General features: G+C 42.9%; 1 protein-coding gene across 2 annotated transcripts in view; it reads left to right on the forward strand.

Moving 5' to 3' along the window:
* The first annotated feature begins 789 nt into the window (after window positions 1–789).
* The window catches only part of ndrg3a (ndrg family member 3a), a 32,315-nt gene continuing 14,646 nt past the window's right edge, over window positions 790–18,458 (forward strand). For both annotated transcript variants that reach the window (XM_038695595.1, XM_038695596.1), the window contains exons 1-3: window positions 790–946; window positions 14,283–14,366; window positions 16,804–16,836. In XM_038695595.1, the coding sequence (XP_038551523.1) occupies window positions 14,310–14,366; window positions 16,804–16,836 (90 nt within the window). In that variant the 5' untranslated portion in view covers window positions 790–946; window positions 14,283–14,309. The remainder of the gene's footprint in view (window positions 947–14,282; window positions 14,367–16,803; window positions 16,837–18,458) is intronic.

Raw genomic sequence — 18,458 nt, forward strand, 5'->3', positions numbered from 1 at the left:
TGTGCTCTTACACAATCAGATTGAGGCTCTAGTTTTTTTCCAGAGCTATAGAGCCTATGAGCAAGGCATTTGGCGTCCAACTCTACAGAGGAGCTGCTCATGACATGAAAGCAGCACTGGTGGCAGTGGGCAGCTGCAGTTTGGGGAGCTGTATGAACGTCAAAAAACGACATTGCGTGCGTACTTTGATGTGTTTAGATGTGTTTTTTATTGCATAGCCGATTTGTGCGGTTACATAATCGGATTGAAAATTGATGGGAATTCTAATCGGTTAATCTCCAAATTTGGAGACCGCATCATGTGATGAGCAAGGCAAAATGATACTATAATGCCCACGAAGAACTTACAGTGTCAAGCCATCATGTTGATCTCTTAGTTTCGAGGGCGCTGGATTTTTACCAAAAAATGGACTATGTTAAAAAGACAGAAATTCCCTTTATACAAAAATCACTAAATAAATGCTATTACCTCACCTCTCTATCATCACAAGTGGGCGTTTACTCACAGTCATGCGCCGTTGTACCCACTGAAGCAGCTTTGGCTCACAGCTAAAAATAAAGTTGGAAACGGTAACCAGCATAAAACGTGGCGTTTGTTTGCGGGTGCAGTTAAAATACATTTTAACAGTATTAGTCCGTGTGAGCCCTACGCATTTTGTTTCCCCGTGCCTCGGAGTCCCGTCTTTATGAGCAGAGTGAGACTTCCTGCTCCCTCCTCCTGTCTGTGGTGCGTCCCGCCTCCTCCCATTGGCTCGTGCGCGGTGTCTTCGACGCAGCGTGTAGATCCGCCCACAGTCACATCGAAATACTAGTTGAGGCAGAGGAAGCGGCAGCGCAGCAACGCTACTGTATACTTAAACATTCACATTACTGTTGATATTCAACAATATAAGGTTAGTCGGAGAGGAATTGGCTGGAACCCGCCGGACACTTATTTTACCGATAAGGTAAGTCTTGACATCCGTGTTTCCGCATTAGCTTTTATCCCATTTAACGTTTCCATTACAGATGTGCCCGATGCCTCAGGAGATTATCTCCGCTCGCTCTGGATTTCCCAACCTGTTCACGCCGCTGTCTTATATTGCTCATCTTTTGTTAAGAGGAATGGTGGCAGTCGTTAGAACAACAACGAAACCTTATAGTACTATAACACACGTTAAAACACCAACGCTTGTACTTCAGTGAGCGCGAGCGAAGCGGTCAGTTAAAAAGAACTGCAGCTCAATTGAATTGAGTTCATTGCCGCTCCTCTCAACAGGGATGCGACACAACGGCGTCTTTTCATACCGTATCTTTATTTAGTCAGTGCAGTGCGGATTGGTAGTTGCGTGTTTTCTGTTACTTTATTAACTGCCCAATAATAACTTAGGTTTTAGCTATTTATTATAAAATGAGGCCTGTCACGATGCGTTACATCGTAAATGACCGAGCTAAAACAACTAAAGAAATGTTAGCTGAAACATTATAGCTTGATGAATTTAATACAGTGACACAGTAATAACTTAAACTTAAAGTTAATTAACTGAAATCCCTGTAAGAATCCCTGTAAGAAGGAATACCTGTGTGTGCGTGTAACGTTATATATATATATATATATATAGTGATACCAGTTTTAGGTTATAAACTCATTGTTGAGTGTAATAAAATAAAAGTTGTACATAAAGGTTTATTTAGAGGAATAGTGATATGATTTTATAAAGGATTTCGTTTTGTCTTGGACTTTGAACAGGACGCTAGCTACAAAGGCCAAAAGCAATGTGTGGCATGCCGTCGTGCCACACGCTGTCACTGTATATTAATCTTTATTCCGCACATTTTCCAAACACTGTCCCGGTCTTGTCTTGGCAGATCCGTCATTATCAATCACATCAATCACAACGACGTAGCTGCAGGTGTTACCAACATTCTGGCACCACGTGATGGATGACAATGTCACTGGTGGCCATGTGAAGGTCACACAGGTGGGATAGAGTAACAGGCTGGGCATCAGGTGTTTTCCCCTTACTAAAGATAATCTTCTCATCTTAGGATATATTTTAAAAGGACAGTGTTCTACCTTTTCCCAGTAAAACTGTTAGCAACAATGAGGATATTAAAGTAATTGTAGTTATAGGATATTTAAAAATACGATGAAGTACAAGGTCGTTAAAACCACAATATACACTGTCTGTATATTGAAGCCTTAATTCTGGTAATTAATAGTTTACATTTGAGAATGTTAGAGTTTCATGGTGGTGGGTTAAATTCAGGTGTTCTGTCTCCCTCAAATGCCCTCACCAGTGTCACATGGTCAGTAAGGCTCGAATGGAGCTTACAGTACAAACAACAACCGGGCTTGTGTTGTCACTCACAACATTGTCCTTAAAGACTGGAAAAGCCAATAGATAACAAACCATAAATAGAAAGATTCTTTCTGTACGCTGATCTGTAAACCGCTCTTTTGTTTGAAGTTTATTGTCATATCATTGGGAGCAGTCCGCTCCTGGTTGATGATTACAGTGAAAACCCAGTGCCTAACTGAGGGGAGTGTCGAAAGTTGTTTATTGAGCCACACGTTGCCCTTGAGATCTTGAAATCTCCAGGAAATGTGTTCATCTGGTCTCTCTAGGCTGCTTTGAATCATTTACAATAGGTTTGTGTGCTTTATTCCAATGCTTTGTTTTAAAGCTGTTAGCTTTTATTCATATCGAGTCCACCTTCCAAGAGTGCTCAGAGAAATGAAAACAAATGTACCTGAGCATTCAGAGTGAAAACAAAGGCAGTGTAGTGCATGAATACAGTACTTTATATTGTATCAATACCCTAAGTGAATAATATCAAGTCATTTTAAGACGTCAGCATCGAAAAATGACACTATTAAGTTGCATTTCAGCATGGATTACAACATACACATAATTTATTACAGAGATTACTGAGTACATAAAAGTGAGAAATGCTCTAGTGTGGAAGAGGATTTCTTGCAGGAATGCCAGGGATGAACGTCAGGGAATAGTGAGGCTCACTGGAGAGACGGATACAGTAATTAAGCCACTGTGCTGACAGTCAGTCTGCCTTGTATTCACTCTCACCTCAGCATTACTGTGGCTCTTGGTTTTCCCTGCAGGCCAAAAAATAACCCGCGCAAGACATTTACAAGGAACTTTTCTCATAATTGTAAATGCCTCAGATGTTAACAGCACATCTCTCCGTGCCATGTTTTGCTATTGCTTTTCAGTCATCTTGTACCAAGACAGGATTTTTGAAAAAGATCATTGCCACCAGAATAATGTCCACACCATATTGTGTGTCTGTTTGTCAGTCTGACCCTATCTCCTGGAGCTCTGGTGCTGCTGCTGTGTTTTTGTAACTGAACCGCACCTGTAATTTAAGCTGTACCAGGCCCTAGAGTTACAGCGCAAGCTCTGCACAGCAGCTTCAGGCTTTCAGACCAAAAAAAAAAAAAAAGCTGATGCATACACACCTCCATTCCAGGTTAGCTTCTTAAATTTCCCATGACCCCAGCCAAACAGCATATGCAAACAGCTATCCATGCTCCTCCAGTCTATACTGCAGGGACAGAATACACTTAAAGCAAACAAATGAATGACCAAACACCAGAGACGGTCACTAGCAGGCTCGTGTGAGTGAGCAGCAGTGTCCACACTTTCTTTCAGACGTCGTTATCTGCTGTATCACACCCCTGCTGGAGGTAAGACTCCGCCTGTCTCCATTTTCTTTATCAGTATCAGCAATAAAATCAGCAGGTGGCAATGAAGAGAGGCAGAGCACAGGTGGTAAGCTTGTTGATCCAAAGTGTTGGACACATGCCAAACTGGACCTCTGGAAGCCCTGGACTGTCCTTCACTGTTCAATTAGGAGCATATATTTTAAGCACCTCCTCTCATACGCCTGCAAATAATGTTTGCGGTAACATTATCACCCCGACTTTCCTCTTGTCTTTTAGTTTCTCTAAACATTGTCTTCTATAGATCTTGCTTGTTCCTTTAAGTAAGAGAAAATATTTCCACTCTGCAAAGAAAGAGCTCTCCACTGAGACTCAGTTTGCCATAGTAGATACATTTCTCACAGGTGTGCACGTGGATTTCATGGAAGTACCACGCAGCTCTATTTACAGTGTCGCAAAACATTTCATGCCCAAGTATTTCATACTTGCATTAATGGTCTAGAGAACACCCAGGACAATGAAGTACTTCAGTGGTTATTGTGACCGAGCAAATGGCAGATACAGTTTGAAGATCCTCCCCCTCAGGCTGTGCTCCTGCAATGAACAAAGATGATACATAAAGTCCCAGTCATCGAACGCTGGGGAGACTGGGGCCATGGTGAGTGTGTGTGTGTGTGCCCTGTGGCTACATGTTACACACTGTTGATACATACAAGGAAGAGAAAGGCTTTTTTATGACCCATTTGATGCCTTCATTGAATGTCGAGAACAACTTCTTGAGCATCCCGAGAGCCATGTGGAAGCTGACTGGTGAAGCGTTCCACGCTGCATTGTTTGTCGTGATGAGAGGAGAATGACTTTATGAAAATGATGGTGAAAAAGGTCATTCGATTTCGGCACCACCAGCTGAATTGAGGGTGGCTCAGGCGCCTCCTCCGTGGTTGCCAAGGACACCGCCAACCACTGCGGGGAGCGTTTGTGAGGGAAGGCGCCGGCGTAGCCACCTCTGTGTTTCTATGGGAGATTGAGTTGTCAGTAATCAGTCATTGTGACAGCCAAGCTGACCACACAGATAACTCTATTAGCCGAGGCTGTGTTCCTGTGAGGCAACAGGCTTCTTAGCGCTGATTCATACACTGAAACACACAGAGATATGTTCTGACTCAAAGGCAGGCAGAGGTCCTTACTATCTCTGGACAGAATAGCTCTCAGGTCTCTGTGCTGTGTTAATATTTTATGGAAGCAGTTTCTAATGTTTCCATCCAGCTTGTTGAACTGATTCTGCGGGTGTGTGTGACCTTGTGAGAGCTTCTGTGTGTGTGTGTGTGTGTGTGTGTGTGTGTGTTAGTGGCTGGGCTACACAGATTGGCTCGTTGCTGCCTCCGCAGCTGCCCTTCGGCCAGTCTGACCGCCGTCTGCAGATCCTGCTGAGCCTCCAGTAGGACTCCGCTGTTCTGCTCATATCAGCCAGCCAAGACAGAGGACACACACACGTACACATAGCATCCCTCTCACACTTGGTCTTTCTCTATGCTCTTTGCTTAAGTGAGCATGGCAGACGAAATCCCCACAGACTGAGCGGCAGCTAGCCTAGCGTGGCAGAGTAGGGGCAGGTACCCTGTTAGCAGCACTGAGTGCAGGGCAGACAGGCCTGGCCATTCACTATTATTTATAGCCAGATACCAGGAGGGACTCGTTCAGCTGGGCTCACACCTCTCTCTGACCTATCACAGGAGATTTATCAAGACTCTTTTGCCTCTTAGTAGTGATGTGAGATATATATATATTTCTTCCTTTTACCTCCCTCCATACCTTCCTTTGTGTGAGACCTGTCTATGCTAACGCGTATTGATTTATTGATGATGTGTGTCATGTAGCTACAGCTATCTAAATGGCTGCCGTTCTCTTATTAGGCTATGTATCATCGTTTGCAAGCATAAGCTGTAGCAGTGCCTTCCCTGCAAGGCACATTATGTGGAGTCAAAAGGAAAGCTGATAATAAAATAAAATAAACATAATTTGTGTGTGTGTGGCAAGCGCAGCGTGAATGTATTGTATATTGCCACTGGCTCATTTCTGATATCTGATTACTTACAGATGTGACAGTTAAGGGCCTGTCACACCTACACAGGTGTTTTCACTTTGGCTAATTAGACCTCTGCTCAGGTTGAAGTTGGGGTGGAGCTATGTGGGGAGTTACCTGAGGTCTCCGTGTGCTATAAAAATGGTTACAGTGTTAGTTATCCCACCGAATAGGAGAATATTACATTAATTTAACCTCCATAAAACAAGAGCCCGAGGTCCTCAACCAACAGGATGGTCCAGTAGATGTCAATCAAGCAAGATCCAAGTCCAAAGTCCAATCGGGCAAAATAAGGGAGAACACCTGTGTTGTAGTCATTCTCAGCTCAGTTATATGGTATTCAGACACACTGCAAAAGAGTACATTTAGGAAATTGAGAGATTATGGATGTCATTACATTTAATTTAATTGTCCAGTTTATAGTTCTATACAAGGGAAGGAGGGGTTGGGTGGCTAGAGGACACGAGCACTTCTAACAGTCAAAACACATTGAACTAAACTTACTCACTTGGTGTGGGGACCACTCCTTAAAGCATGCCATGAAGACCAAAATAAATGGAACATCGGAGGGCTGCCCTTGCTCACATACTCAAGGCCTTACATATCACACACATTCAAAATTCAGAACTGCTAAATACACGTCATTGTTGGATACAGGCCTAATGGAAAGAATAAGTTCCCAGTTTACTGGTCCGAAACATCCCTTCACCGGTGGAAAATATTGCTGTTGGTCTTAGGGTGTGTATTAGTGGAGTAAATTTAGTTTTAGTTTAGTTATAATTTTGGGAAACCATGTGGTTATCCTCTGAGACTGTGTGCTGTGCCTTTTCACGTAAGAAGTGAAGCATGATGCCCATAGATATGTGGTTTTAAATCAGTACAGCCAGATGCTGCTCTTTAATCTCAGAAGACCATTAGCAGATAAAGTGGCCGCTCAAGGAAAATTGTAATTCTTTAAAAGCCCTCAGAGAGTAATGAGAGGGGTCTTGCACTCAGTGGCCATTTAGGACTTGAGATGTGTATGTATGACTTGAGTGTGCATAGTATGTTATACTTTGGGTGGATGTATACTGTGTTTTTACTTGTCTGAGACTGTGTGTGTCTGTGTGCAGGCAGGTCAGTGCAGTGGCTGCTGCGTGCCAATGATTTTTTTTTTACTGATGAACCAGGATTTTCCTCACAGACCCACACAGAAAAATTCAAGTGATGGATTTCCTTTGGAAAAAAAGATGCATTTTAGTTGATACAGGTTTTAAAGAGACAAAGACGTGTGCGCTATGAATACATATCACGACCCAGAAGACAAGGTCATTAATCTCCTCCCACGCACAAATGCTGTTGGGTGGCTGTGTGTGCGTGTGTTTCACAGCAGCACTCGCAATATTGTCCCTGAGTGTGTAATATCCCATGTCCCATCCAAGTACAACCTCTACAACAATTTTATCACTTGCATTTTGAATTATGGTTGGCCCGAGGCTCAGGATATTAAACGTGGTAGTGACTGAGTGAGTCGGCTTTTCTAAAGAGGCGATGAGTCAATTATAGTAATGCAGTATTTAGCATTTATTAGACCTTTTTAATCCTGGAAGGATCAAAGAAGGAGGTTGGTTTTCGAGGAGGAAGATTTGTTTCTCATATTAACTCTTTAAGTCTTAAAATAGCTCCTCTGGCAGAATGAGTTGCTTATTAAACATTCCCTTTTTGTCTGCAACCAATGAGACATTATTTTTACTTTGTATTTTATTCAGTGGTCATCTGGATGTATCTGTGTGTACACACCAATTATATCAACTTACAGGATCATGCCTCAAAGCTACTTAAACTTTCAGTTTAGTTTTAAAACCAGATTTGGGCACCACCTTGATGGAAACACGACAGAAAAAACACAACAGAGAGGCGTCTCATCATGGTTTTTGTAATAGTGTCAGAAAAAAAAAGAGAATGGAATAAGGCTCCATCATTCTCATATAAGCTGTAAGGAGGATGATGGAGCCTCGGGAGAGCAAGCTGTCATTTAATTAAGTAGATGTGAAGCATGGGGAGCTATGCGCGTGAGTGTGTGTGCATGTGAATGTGCGCTGGTCTCCTGGCTCATTCATCAGCGCGTGTTTGCTGACAGTATCAGCAGGGTGCTGTTCTGTGCTTGGTCAGCTTTTCCATCATGGAAAACAAAAGGAGCGAACTCCAAATCAGTCCCTCCCTTGCCTTCAGAGTAGAATGAAACTGAATAAAATTTAACTAGTCTTTCTATCACCCAGGTTGTTATTTATCTGAGAATGGGGTAGGGGGTGAAACGCCAGACAAATGGATTTTCCTCTTCTAATTCTCTTACCAAATGGCCGGGGTTAGAGCAATAATCTGGAACTGAGCCTTGTCACAGTCCATTAGCTTTACTCCCACAGGATTGGCGCTTCCACAGACTGGGAACAGTAAACACAGGCTGGTTACGAAAAGTTGGAGGGGAAAGACATTTGTAGTGATGTTCCCCTGGACAGAGAAGTCTCCCAGTCTAAAAGCAAGGCGTCACCACGCTGGTGCAGGGATAAGTTTTTTCCGCTTGTTTGTAGCCCTGACAGCAAAACACTGTTGCACATAAAGAAGGGCGGACATTGAAGTTAGGCTGTTGGCAGGAGGGAAGTATCTCTGGAATTTGTGCTGGCCTATTTTCTGTTGTGATGTGAAGCCGAGTGAAGTGCTCATTGAAGGCTGAGGCTGCAGTTGAGGACAGACGTGCTTGTTTTCCTCTGTAATAGGAACTGTCATTAGCATAATTTGGCTCCAAGAGAAAGCAGACAGGCAGCTGACACTACTTCCTCTGTATGGAAATGAATAGGTAATTGTCAAAAGCTGTGTCCCAAATCAAGTGCTGGATCTTCTGATGGATGCAGCGCATTAAAGTGTGCCCGTCGGGGGCTTTGAAGTCTCAACATGCTCCTTTCTTCTTAGGGTCTAACAGTGACATGTTCAGTCTAGAAATACAGACTTTGGAGGACCCAGCCCAGGAATTGGGACACACCAACAATGCTCCGTCTGAACCTTCACCACGTCATGCAGAGGCTGGGCAGCTAGAGTCATAATGTGGTGTCAGTGTGGCTGTGATGTCGAGGAGGTATAAAGCATCACTGCTGTTTTTTCTATGTGTGAATCTGTAGTTAAGTTATTGCTTTGTCTCCTTGGGAAAACTAGGCTACCACATAATTTCATAATTCGTGGTCGTATTCCTTTACTGTAAGTCAACAGAATGTACATGGTTTTGTCTACTTTTAAAAATATCAAATTGCTACTTTTTCAAAAGTGGTGGAAACTGTTTGAACTACCACAGAACCAAAACATTCATCTGAATGTATGCAACGTTTTGACTGCTTTCAAGCAAGAACACCTTTTGCATACCACAGAAAACATCCATCAAGGGGTATTTGAGATTAAAGTAAATAGAATAAATAAACCATAATGTTTTTGAATTAATAAATTGGTAATCTATGCGATGGGTTAAAACACTAAAACACATATTTACTATGATTGTAGAGGCTCTCTTTACTCTGTAACTGAGACATTTTGATTGGATTATAAAGGGTTATCAGGCTGCTCCTCCTGGTTGACAGTAGAGATGAAACAGTATGAAAATCCATATGATCCATATCATCATGGTTATCAGTATTATCATGATGTTGTTAAAATGTGCTGAAAATGTTCAAAAAGTACTGATACACTGAAACCATTTCACAAAGATTTATATTGAAAAAAACAGAAATATAATTTTCAGCACTTTGTACTTTTTGTTTACAAAGTAAATGCAAAGATTACGGTTGGGTATCAAGAACTGGTTCCACGTAAGGAACCGGTGTTAATGTCCAAGAACTGTGTATTAAGACACGTGCATTTCTATTCTGCTTATCGTTTCCATAACTTTTCTATTTTAGTCGTGTTTTCCAATTGAACTGCAGTGAGCATTTTACAGTCCATAAAGGTTGCACTTATCTGCCAGGACCTGCTGTGGACCTAACGTCGCGTCATTTGTTACGCAGTACGTCAACAAAGCATGCGAGAAGAGAGTATTTCTGTTTACATTCCTGGACCATGGCGGACCGCAGCAAACACTCAAGTTTGGCTTAGCTTCACTAAAAAACATAACAACACAGCAAAATGCAACACTTGCAGTAAGGATATTTGGAATGAAGCAGCTTCAACATGATGAAACATTTACTTCAACACGGCGTGAATCTGAAGGAACACACCGTGTTCAGTGTGTCGCGCTTTCCGAGCTACAATGACGCCCCCAAATACAGCTACAGCATTTCTCCTGTTAGAACACTTTTATAAACAATTGACAATTGAATGATTTTAAATGAACAAAATATGCTGGTTAGGTGATTAAACTACATAACATGTTATCATGTGCAGTGGGCGAATAGAGTCCTCAGACACAGGATGCATACAGCAGCCGAACAGCGTGTAGTGTTTTTACAAGAGTAGGTAATACTAAGTTTACAAGCAATTAACAAGTTAGACAGACAGTTAGACATCCCCTACATTACTTATCCTACATTTGCTATAAAGTAGTGGGTGGTGGTCGTGAAGATTCAAGTGTCGCCCCGTTTCACATTGTTTCCCTCAGCGCTCTTATAAAATACGACCACATTTCAGACTTAGTCCTCTGAAGAATAGGCTGTCACTACCGTAGTTGACAGCTCCAATAAAGTCTGTTGAAGTTGGAGCCAATGCACTAGAAGAGACACATTTGAATTTTTCTACATCAAAATCAAGCTTAAGCCCTTGAATGTCACACTTATGTGGCAGATTGAGTTTAACAAAAGGCTGTCACACAACTGTCCACCACAAACCCCTCCCCACCATCTTTGTTGTAAAAGTCTCCTCGCTGCAGATGGTGACAACGTGTGGACAATTAAGGATTTTTGCTTTATATCGCCATGGCAATACGCCTGGTGGCTGACCCAGAGGTAGGTTAATATGAGGTCACCATGGTAATATTCACTTTGGTCATCCTAAAGCCAAAGAGGTCGGAGTCGAAGTACGGCTATGACGTGAATAATGATGGCAACTAGTAAATCTGAAGTCACGGTTGCCGTGGTGACGACGAGGAAAGAGGCCTAATTGAAGGGGCTAAAGAGAGGGGTCAGCGTCACAGCTGGGCTTTCTGTCGTCCATCATGCAGCCTGCCTTGACTTCCTGACCGCCCAAGGTGAGATGGAGATGGATAGACAAAGACAGGGAGAGAGTGCACAGAGTGGAGGATGAGGAGGACGTGTGAGGGAGGGAGGAAGAGCAGAGGATGTGTTTGTCGATCACTCAGCGCCGTCTGCTGACATGGCAGCTACAGGACTGCTTTTTGTTGGCAAAGATATTTACAATAGGTGTTTTGGCACACGCCTGCGTCCACTCATGCATTCATTCTGGCGCCTGCGCCTCAGTGTTAAGGTAAAGGCATGTCCTCTCTCTCCTTTCGGCAGTAGAGATGAGAGGATATGTGTGAGGTAGACAGCTGTGCTTGCCAACAGAAAAAAGAAGAGAGGGAGGAATGCTAAATAAGCTTATCAATTTATTAAACTGACAGATTTCAACATGTCTTTGCTGTTTTTTAATAAAGTAAATGTGACAGAATTGAAAACCTCCCAGGCTCCTAGAGGCAGCGCTGTCACTAGGCTATAGTGAAGGCTGACCATTGCTGCGTGGAAAGGGCCTCATGTGGTTTTCCTCTGGCACGATTTGTTTCAGCTGTCGTTTGTTCACTCAGCGCAGCCCCTTGTCTCTTGCTGCGTGGCATGATATTTAGTGCTGAGATGAGGCCCTGCTGGTGACTACATGCTGTGCAGGGAAGTGGACTTGAAGAACAGATGAAGGAAATCATGTGTGAGAGAACCAGCATGTAATTTGTGTGTTACTCATCTGCAAGCGGAAGAGCTGAGTAAAACAAGATTCTGGCATTGTGAGAGTGATCTGGCACAACAGACACTCCTGCCGTCGAGGCTCGAGGGACTTGTTCTACATCATCAGCTCTCCCAAACCTTCCCCCATCCTCATCCACATTAATGGCATGGTGGGAATATGTCACAAAACCCGAAAGCTGCTCAGAGTGCAAATTTAATTTCCCTCCTGTCATCTGGGACAGGAGAGACTACTGATTTTCTGCTTTGCTGTCATATCTGGATTGTCTGTGTGGTTCCTCGAGTCCCCGTGTTGTCGGGGTAAACGCTGCTGAAAGCACGTGTTATGAGCTTCACTTCATCAATTCATCTCATTTCTAGCAGTATCTATTCCCAATGTCTCCTTGCCTAACATCTGTCCCTCGGGGCTAGCCCAGCTCAGAATAAACATCGGCAACCAGCTTTGTCTCTATGGCAACAGCTGCACATGCTGAACGGTGGAGCAGGCAGGGAGGAGGTAGGAAAGGGCGGCAGCCGTGGAGGATGTTGCTAAATGGGATCTGGTGTTCTTTCTGGTGAGTTGATGCGGGGTTAAGGGGGTCTGAGATCTGCTTGAGCCCCCGGGGGACACGTCTTTCGTTCAGGTGGACAACAAAGGAAGAAGCACAGGATGATGGTCGGGGAGAGATGGCAGTTAGGTGCCCAGATAACCCAGTATAAGAGGTCAGTGGGGTTGGGCTGTGAAAGCCACCCTGTCACACTGTCAGTTTGTTTAAGCTCACCCTGACCCCGTCTCCCTTCACGCCTTGATTACCCAGCTAGCCGGCTACAATTAAAGCGGCTTTTGCCTCCATCCCACTTTTTGTGACAGCCTGAGGAAGTATTGGATTGATCCGGCCAATACGGTCAATCCGCTCAAGCATGCAGAGTATTTGTTTTTCTTTTTTCCTTGGTCACTTGTCTAAATATTATTTAGTTCCAACATTGAGCCGGATTTGTCAGCAGGGATTTTGCCGGGCATGTTTTCACTCCTTTTTTTCCTCGACTGTTTTATGTAATTTGGGGATTGTGCTCCCTTGTACCCTTCTGCTTCCCTGGTTTCTCTCAAGCAAGGTGCAGTCTGGAGCCAGAGCAGGATGACCCCCGACTTGATTCATTCATCAACAGGCAGCTGCCTGTTCTGGCGTGATGTCATCATTGCTGGTACCTCCCGCTGTTAGTTCGCTGGTAGAATCTCTAACCAACCCTGATTGCAGCATTTCAAGGTCGTTATAGGGTGGTTGGCGCCGACTTAGGAAGTGATTTCAGCCGCTCTTCCAGTTGGCTTGTCCTCTGCCCAATTATGTTTGCCCTTGTTTCTTGTGTATCTGTTAGCATTATTTGCATATGTTCTGATACATGCAATATTTCTGTATCAGGCCTGTTAGTGGTGCGGGGCTGGCAGGTTTGGCTTTGTCTTCCAGTTGTAAGCTTTGACCTAGAAGAGGCAGAGGCTCCATCTGCTGTTGCTGTATGTGCAACATGAGCCCCTCTCCTGGGCACAGCCAGGTAATTCAATACCACTTCCTGTCCTCACCTTGTGCAAACAGGCTCAACCAAAGAGGTACCATTTCAGGGAAAGTGGGGGAGGGGGACATTTTTGTCTTGGTGTTCTTGTTCAGTGATTATGTGCAGGGACAAACGGCTGGCTTCAAGGGGGAAACAAATGAGGTGGGCTTTAGAGCTTCTTGTTAAACCTGGCCTGATCCATCTTTGTGTGTGGGCATGTTTGCATACCATCTGTGTGGACTGGAAGTGTGACCTTTCCCTGAGAACTGATAGAGAAAACATCCCAGCCTGCTCTTGTACTGTGCCATAACCTACACGTGGTACTGAAAGGATTAGTAGACTACCTGATTAGTCAATCAGTCGTTTAAGTCATTTATCAAGCAGAACTGCCAAACAATTTGCTGATTTTTTTTCTCTGTTACATATCATCGTGAAGTGAATAGCTTTGGGTTATTTTGGGACATTTTAAAGTGGCTCTCTGTTATGCCCCCCTTTGAAAGGCTGAAAAGAACTCATGCCTCACCCCCAGCAAAAGCCAATTTCATTTTTATAAATCATTGATTATACCATGAAACCTACTAATAAAATGAGTCACATTGAATTTTATTGAAATAAACAGAAAATTCAGGTTAGCATGACAGTCTTGTTAGCATCAGAGCGACTTTAGGTCGGCACAACATTCTTCATTCAACATATTAATTATAAATAATTTATTATAATAAAAAAGGATATTTGTTGGGGCGCCCGGTAGCTCACCATGTACTAAGGCTGAGTCCTTACCACAGCGGCCCAGGTTTGATTCCAGCCTGGGGACCTTTGCTGCATGTCTCTTCTCCCTTTCCTGTCTCTCTTCAGTTGTTCCTATCCAATAAAACATCTAAAAATAATAAAAGTTTATAGTTGCAGCAACCTAACCACCATCAAGCATGATTCAGATATGAATCCAGACATCCTCCAGTTCTGAAGAACTTTATTCATTAATTTTAAGGATATAAAAATTTGTGCCAACAGTGGTGTCTTATGCAATGTGCTTATGCTTGTTTTTTTTAACTTCTGATGCTTATGATTAGTAAGTATAATGATTTCTCTTTTTCTTTTTTGGACAGAGTGGTTTACAGTGACGAGACAAGAAGATGGATGAGCTGCAGGATGTACAGCTGACTGAGATCAAACCACTTCTGACAAATAAGGTGAGTTGTGGGGAGGACAGGATAGTGACACCCTGCTAAGGCAACAGGCACACAACTGTGGATCCGAACCAATATGTAGAACCACATATACAAACTAAACAGACATGTGGCGCACTTTTAAAGTGAATGAGCACCCCATATGGGTTGAGGCAAATACATATGCTAATACACAAGGCATGCATACTCTGCAGTCCTGTTCATCAAAGTGAATTATTCAGATCTGCTCGACTGTCAAGGAGGGGGAGAAAAAGAAGGGAGAGTGCAAGTCAATGGGGAAAAAAGATTGTAGACAGAATGAAGTGAGAGAAGACGAGAAGCGGGGCGTAATACAAGACGGAGAGTCAGAATAGACAGTCAAGCAAGAACAAAGAGAGATCAAAGGAGACACTGGAAGAAACTCATCTATTGAGAGCTTGAAAGATTTCAGCAAGAGAACAACGGCAAAAACAGAAGGATGTATGGAGGAGGAAAGAAACCCAATGGCAGATCATAGCTCTTCACATCCTCTTCTGGCATCCTCCTGTTCTCTGCTCCATCTCAACAGCTGATCAGCTGATTAGAGAGAGGGTGGGTTTGGATACACAGTGTTTTGTTCTCCCCCCAGGCAAATGTCACAGACAGTCTGGAGGGTACAGGGCCTCAGCGGAGAAGTGAGTAGTGAAGCATCACGTCTGAGGGGATTGCATCACCTCAGTGGTGGGTCTGAAGAATGAGCAAGAGCACACTTGTCTCTATCGGGCTGCATGCCATGTATGTAGATGTCTTGCGTGAAGTGACAGGGTGGGGAATATACATCATAAAAATCATCTGATTGAAGGAGACTGGCACTGACCTCTCACTCCACCTAGTGGCCAGCTCGTTAAAAAGACAAACCAGGAGTCTTGAAAACAGATGGAGATAATGACAACAGGATTGAAAGACCATTCCCTCTCTCGGATCCTATGTAGAAGGTACAAGGAAGAACTGAGTACTGTCTGCTAGTAATCATAATACAGGGCCCCAGACTAGTCACTAGTTCCACCTGTGCTCCCAACTTAAAAGGAGAACCAACACAACATTTAGGATCACCACTCCTGGTGTTTTTCACATTATATACAATGATGATTTTTAAAAACATAAAAATGGGGGTAATATGTGCAAGTCCTAATGCTTCTTGTATAAAATTTAGAGGCTCTCTCTCCAAAAATCTTTGCTGTCTGGTGCCCTGCAACAGTAAAGAAATGCATAACAGGTTTAATGGTGTTGAGCAGAGGCTATGAATGTATGTGATCATAGTTAAGTAGAACATACATAAGAGATAAAATGAAAAATAGATAAATCAAATCCTTGTGCAACAGTTGGCATAACCACAGATAAAACATCTAAGCCCAACCTTGAAGATGAAGGTGCTTTGTTTTAGTAATAAACCTGCAGGCTCATGGAAATGTTTCTAACATGTTGCGGTTCACTTCCTGTACTTTCATCAAGTGTCTACAAAACTTCAGCACAGAACTGCATTATAGCAGTGGAATAGTGTAGACTTTGGCTAGAACCATGTTTTTAATGTTTTTACCATGATTTCTGCTGCAAAGCTACTTGAGTAGAAGAAGAAAGGGAGAGCTTTATAGCCGCCATCTGCCTGTACGCCCATAATGCACCATTCTGGTCTGGAATCCCACAAGAATCTTCTCTGTTGTTGTTGCCCACTCTCGCTTCACTGCCCATCTATTCTGTAGCTTCCTGCTGTCTGAATAAAGACAAAACAGCAACTGAGACAATGCTCGCTGAAAAAATACTGCACCCTTACTTATGTTATATTGGTAAGGAATGTGGTTGTTATGATATTGAAACCTAAACTCATTTGACATACTGGTGCCTGCACACTGTTAATGATGTTGAAGCATAGACGAACACAGTTTGTTTCCTAAAAGCACGAGGATTTGCAGTCATAGCTGGCTGTGATTGGAAAATTGTCATAATTATGTATCCCAATGTCATCAGTTGGACCAATAGATCCATAAACAATACTTGCCATCATCATATTATTCAGAAATTGCTGCAAATACAAGTGACATGTGCTTAGTTTTCTGCAATCTGGCCACAGTTCTCTATCTGGATCCCACTGTGAAATGTGCTACAATCAGACTGATCAGACAGCAGCATAATGACCAAATGTTTTGATCTAATTCTGACAAACTATAGTACTAACCAAAAATTGTTAAGAGCTTGTAAAAGTGGGATAATGCTGGATTTGTTCTATTTGTTCACACGTGTACTGAGAATAATGTATGTTAAATAAATCCAACACGTCATGCAGCTCCTGCACTGCAGTGCCATGCATCTATAATGAATGAACCTCCATCAGAGAGTACAGTATTATTATTGTCTTTACATATAGAAATATAGCATCTATAGCCCTGTAGTAAATTTTAACTCTCCTTTTTCCATTTTCTTGCAGAATGCACGCAACTTTCAGGATTTCGACTGCCAGGTGAGCCTTTGCTTTCTGCTCCTACACAGCACTGTTGTGCCATGGTTAGAGGAGATGTTGTGTTGTGGGGGTTTGGGCATTGGGACATGGTCCCATTCTCACACCCCTACTGCTGAACCCATTTGTTTGCTTGCCCTACATCTGAACAGTGTCCCCACAGGCAAAATCCAATTTTACCGCACACCACATGCTGGTGAAATGTAGGATACATCATTGGGGGTCATCCACTACAGTGGCCATTAGCTTTTGAAGGTTATAATGCTTTTGTCATACACAGGTTTTGCCAGCTTGTTCTTTAAATGTGTCCTGTGCATCTGTGTGCCTGCTAAGGGAAGGGGAAAGGTCACTTCAAAACGATCTTTTAGAATTCTTTTTAAACCTATGCCATGGTACTAGTGAGCGGGAAAGCACAAGGCCTGGGTCAACCCACTCTCTCCCCTTGTCACTCTCTACTGTCAAACCCTATAATAAAGGTAACATACGATTATAAAAGCTCATGGAAGTTGACTGGCAACAATGTGCTGGTTTGTTCAGTCAAATAAAAAAAAATTTCAGACAAGATAAGATCTAGCACCACCTCTACAGATTTTTCACAGGACTTCTCACTTTAAACTATTTTCCTGTGTCATGTGACACCTCGTGGCATAGTCTTTGTGTGATGGATGTGGATGGTGCTCTTTAGCGAGCGTACCTTCTTAGTAAATGTCAGGAAGAGATGAGAGCAGTGATTTCAGACATCTTTTAATATTTCTGAGTCTCAGCCAGTGTCTTCCACAGTAAAATTCTGTGAACATCATTTCAACAATGGTGTTTTTATGTGATAATGTAAGCATAGTTATTATTCAAGAAAAAGTTGAATTGGCAGTGTTCCAGATCCCTTTCTTTTATGGTTTCTGTGCATGGGGAATGGAATTGCCTACCATCTGCCTCTGTGCTATGCAATTAGCTTTTTCTTGCATGAGTCTCTTGCATGAGGAGTGGCTTCCCACAGGCAAGGACTCCGCGGCTGTGATGCTCACAAAACACTACAAAGGGTTAAATCTTTCATCCCTCTCACTTTCTGCAGTCACGGCTGCTTCCAGCATCCCACCAGAGCTAAATATAGTTGCTGCACACTGGGGAGGAGCGTAAAGCATGTTAGCTGGAGCAGGCATCCCCAGCATCCACTCATGTCTGCATTGTCACTGATACATTAACATTCATGAAATGCTGCACTCACTCAGCAGCTCATTTTTATTTTTTTATTTTTTTATGTGATATTTCTTTGCGCTCAGCCTCTTGTGATTCAGTCCAGGTCCTGCAGTTGTACTTTAAAGAAAGACTTGCACCAGGATTTGTCTCAGTGGAATTGAGGCAGGCTCAAGTGTAATTGACCTTATTTCCATGGCAGCCATTTTGACCTTACACAGTCACATCAAGGAGTTTCAAAGAAGTATTAAGATAAATCCTTAAACTGATGATTCTTTGATAGCTATTTGGCAGTTTTCCACATTAATAATGTCACTTCAACGCCAAAATGAGAATGTGATAGGTCTGCTATTATATCATTTTTCAAGGAAGACACATTGACATGTCACAGCAGGAAAAGCACAGGTGTAAATAATACAATTAATGATGGCTAA

Source organism: Micropterus salmoides, unplaced genomic scaffold, assembly GCF_014851395.1.
Source record: "Micropterus salmoides isolate LMB-PRFRI ecotype aquatic unplaced genomic scaffold, ASM1485139v1 Ms_hic_scaffold_4, whole genome shotgun sequence".
Lineage (NCBI taxonomy): Eukaryota > Metazoa > Chordata > Actinopteri > Centrarchiformes > Centrarchidae > Micropterus > Micropterus salmoides.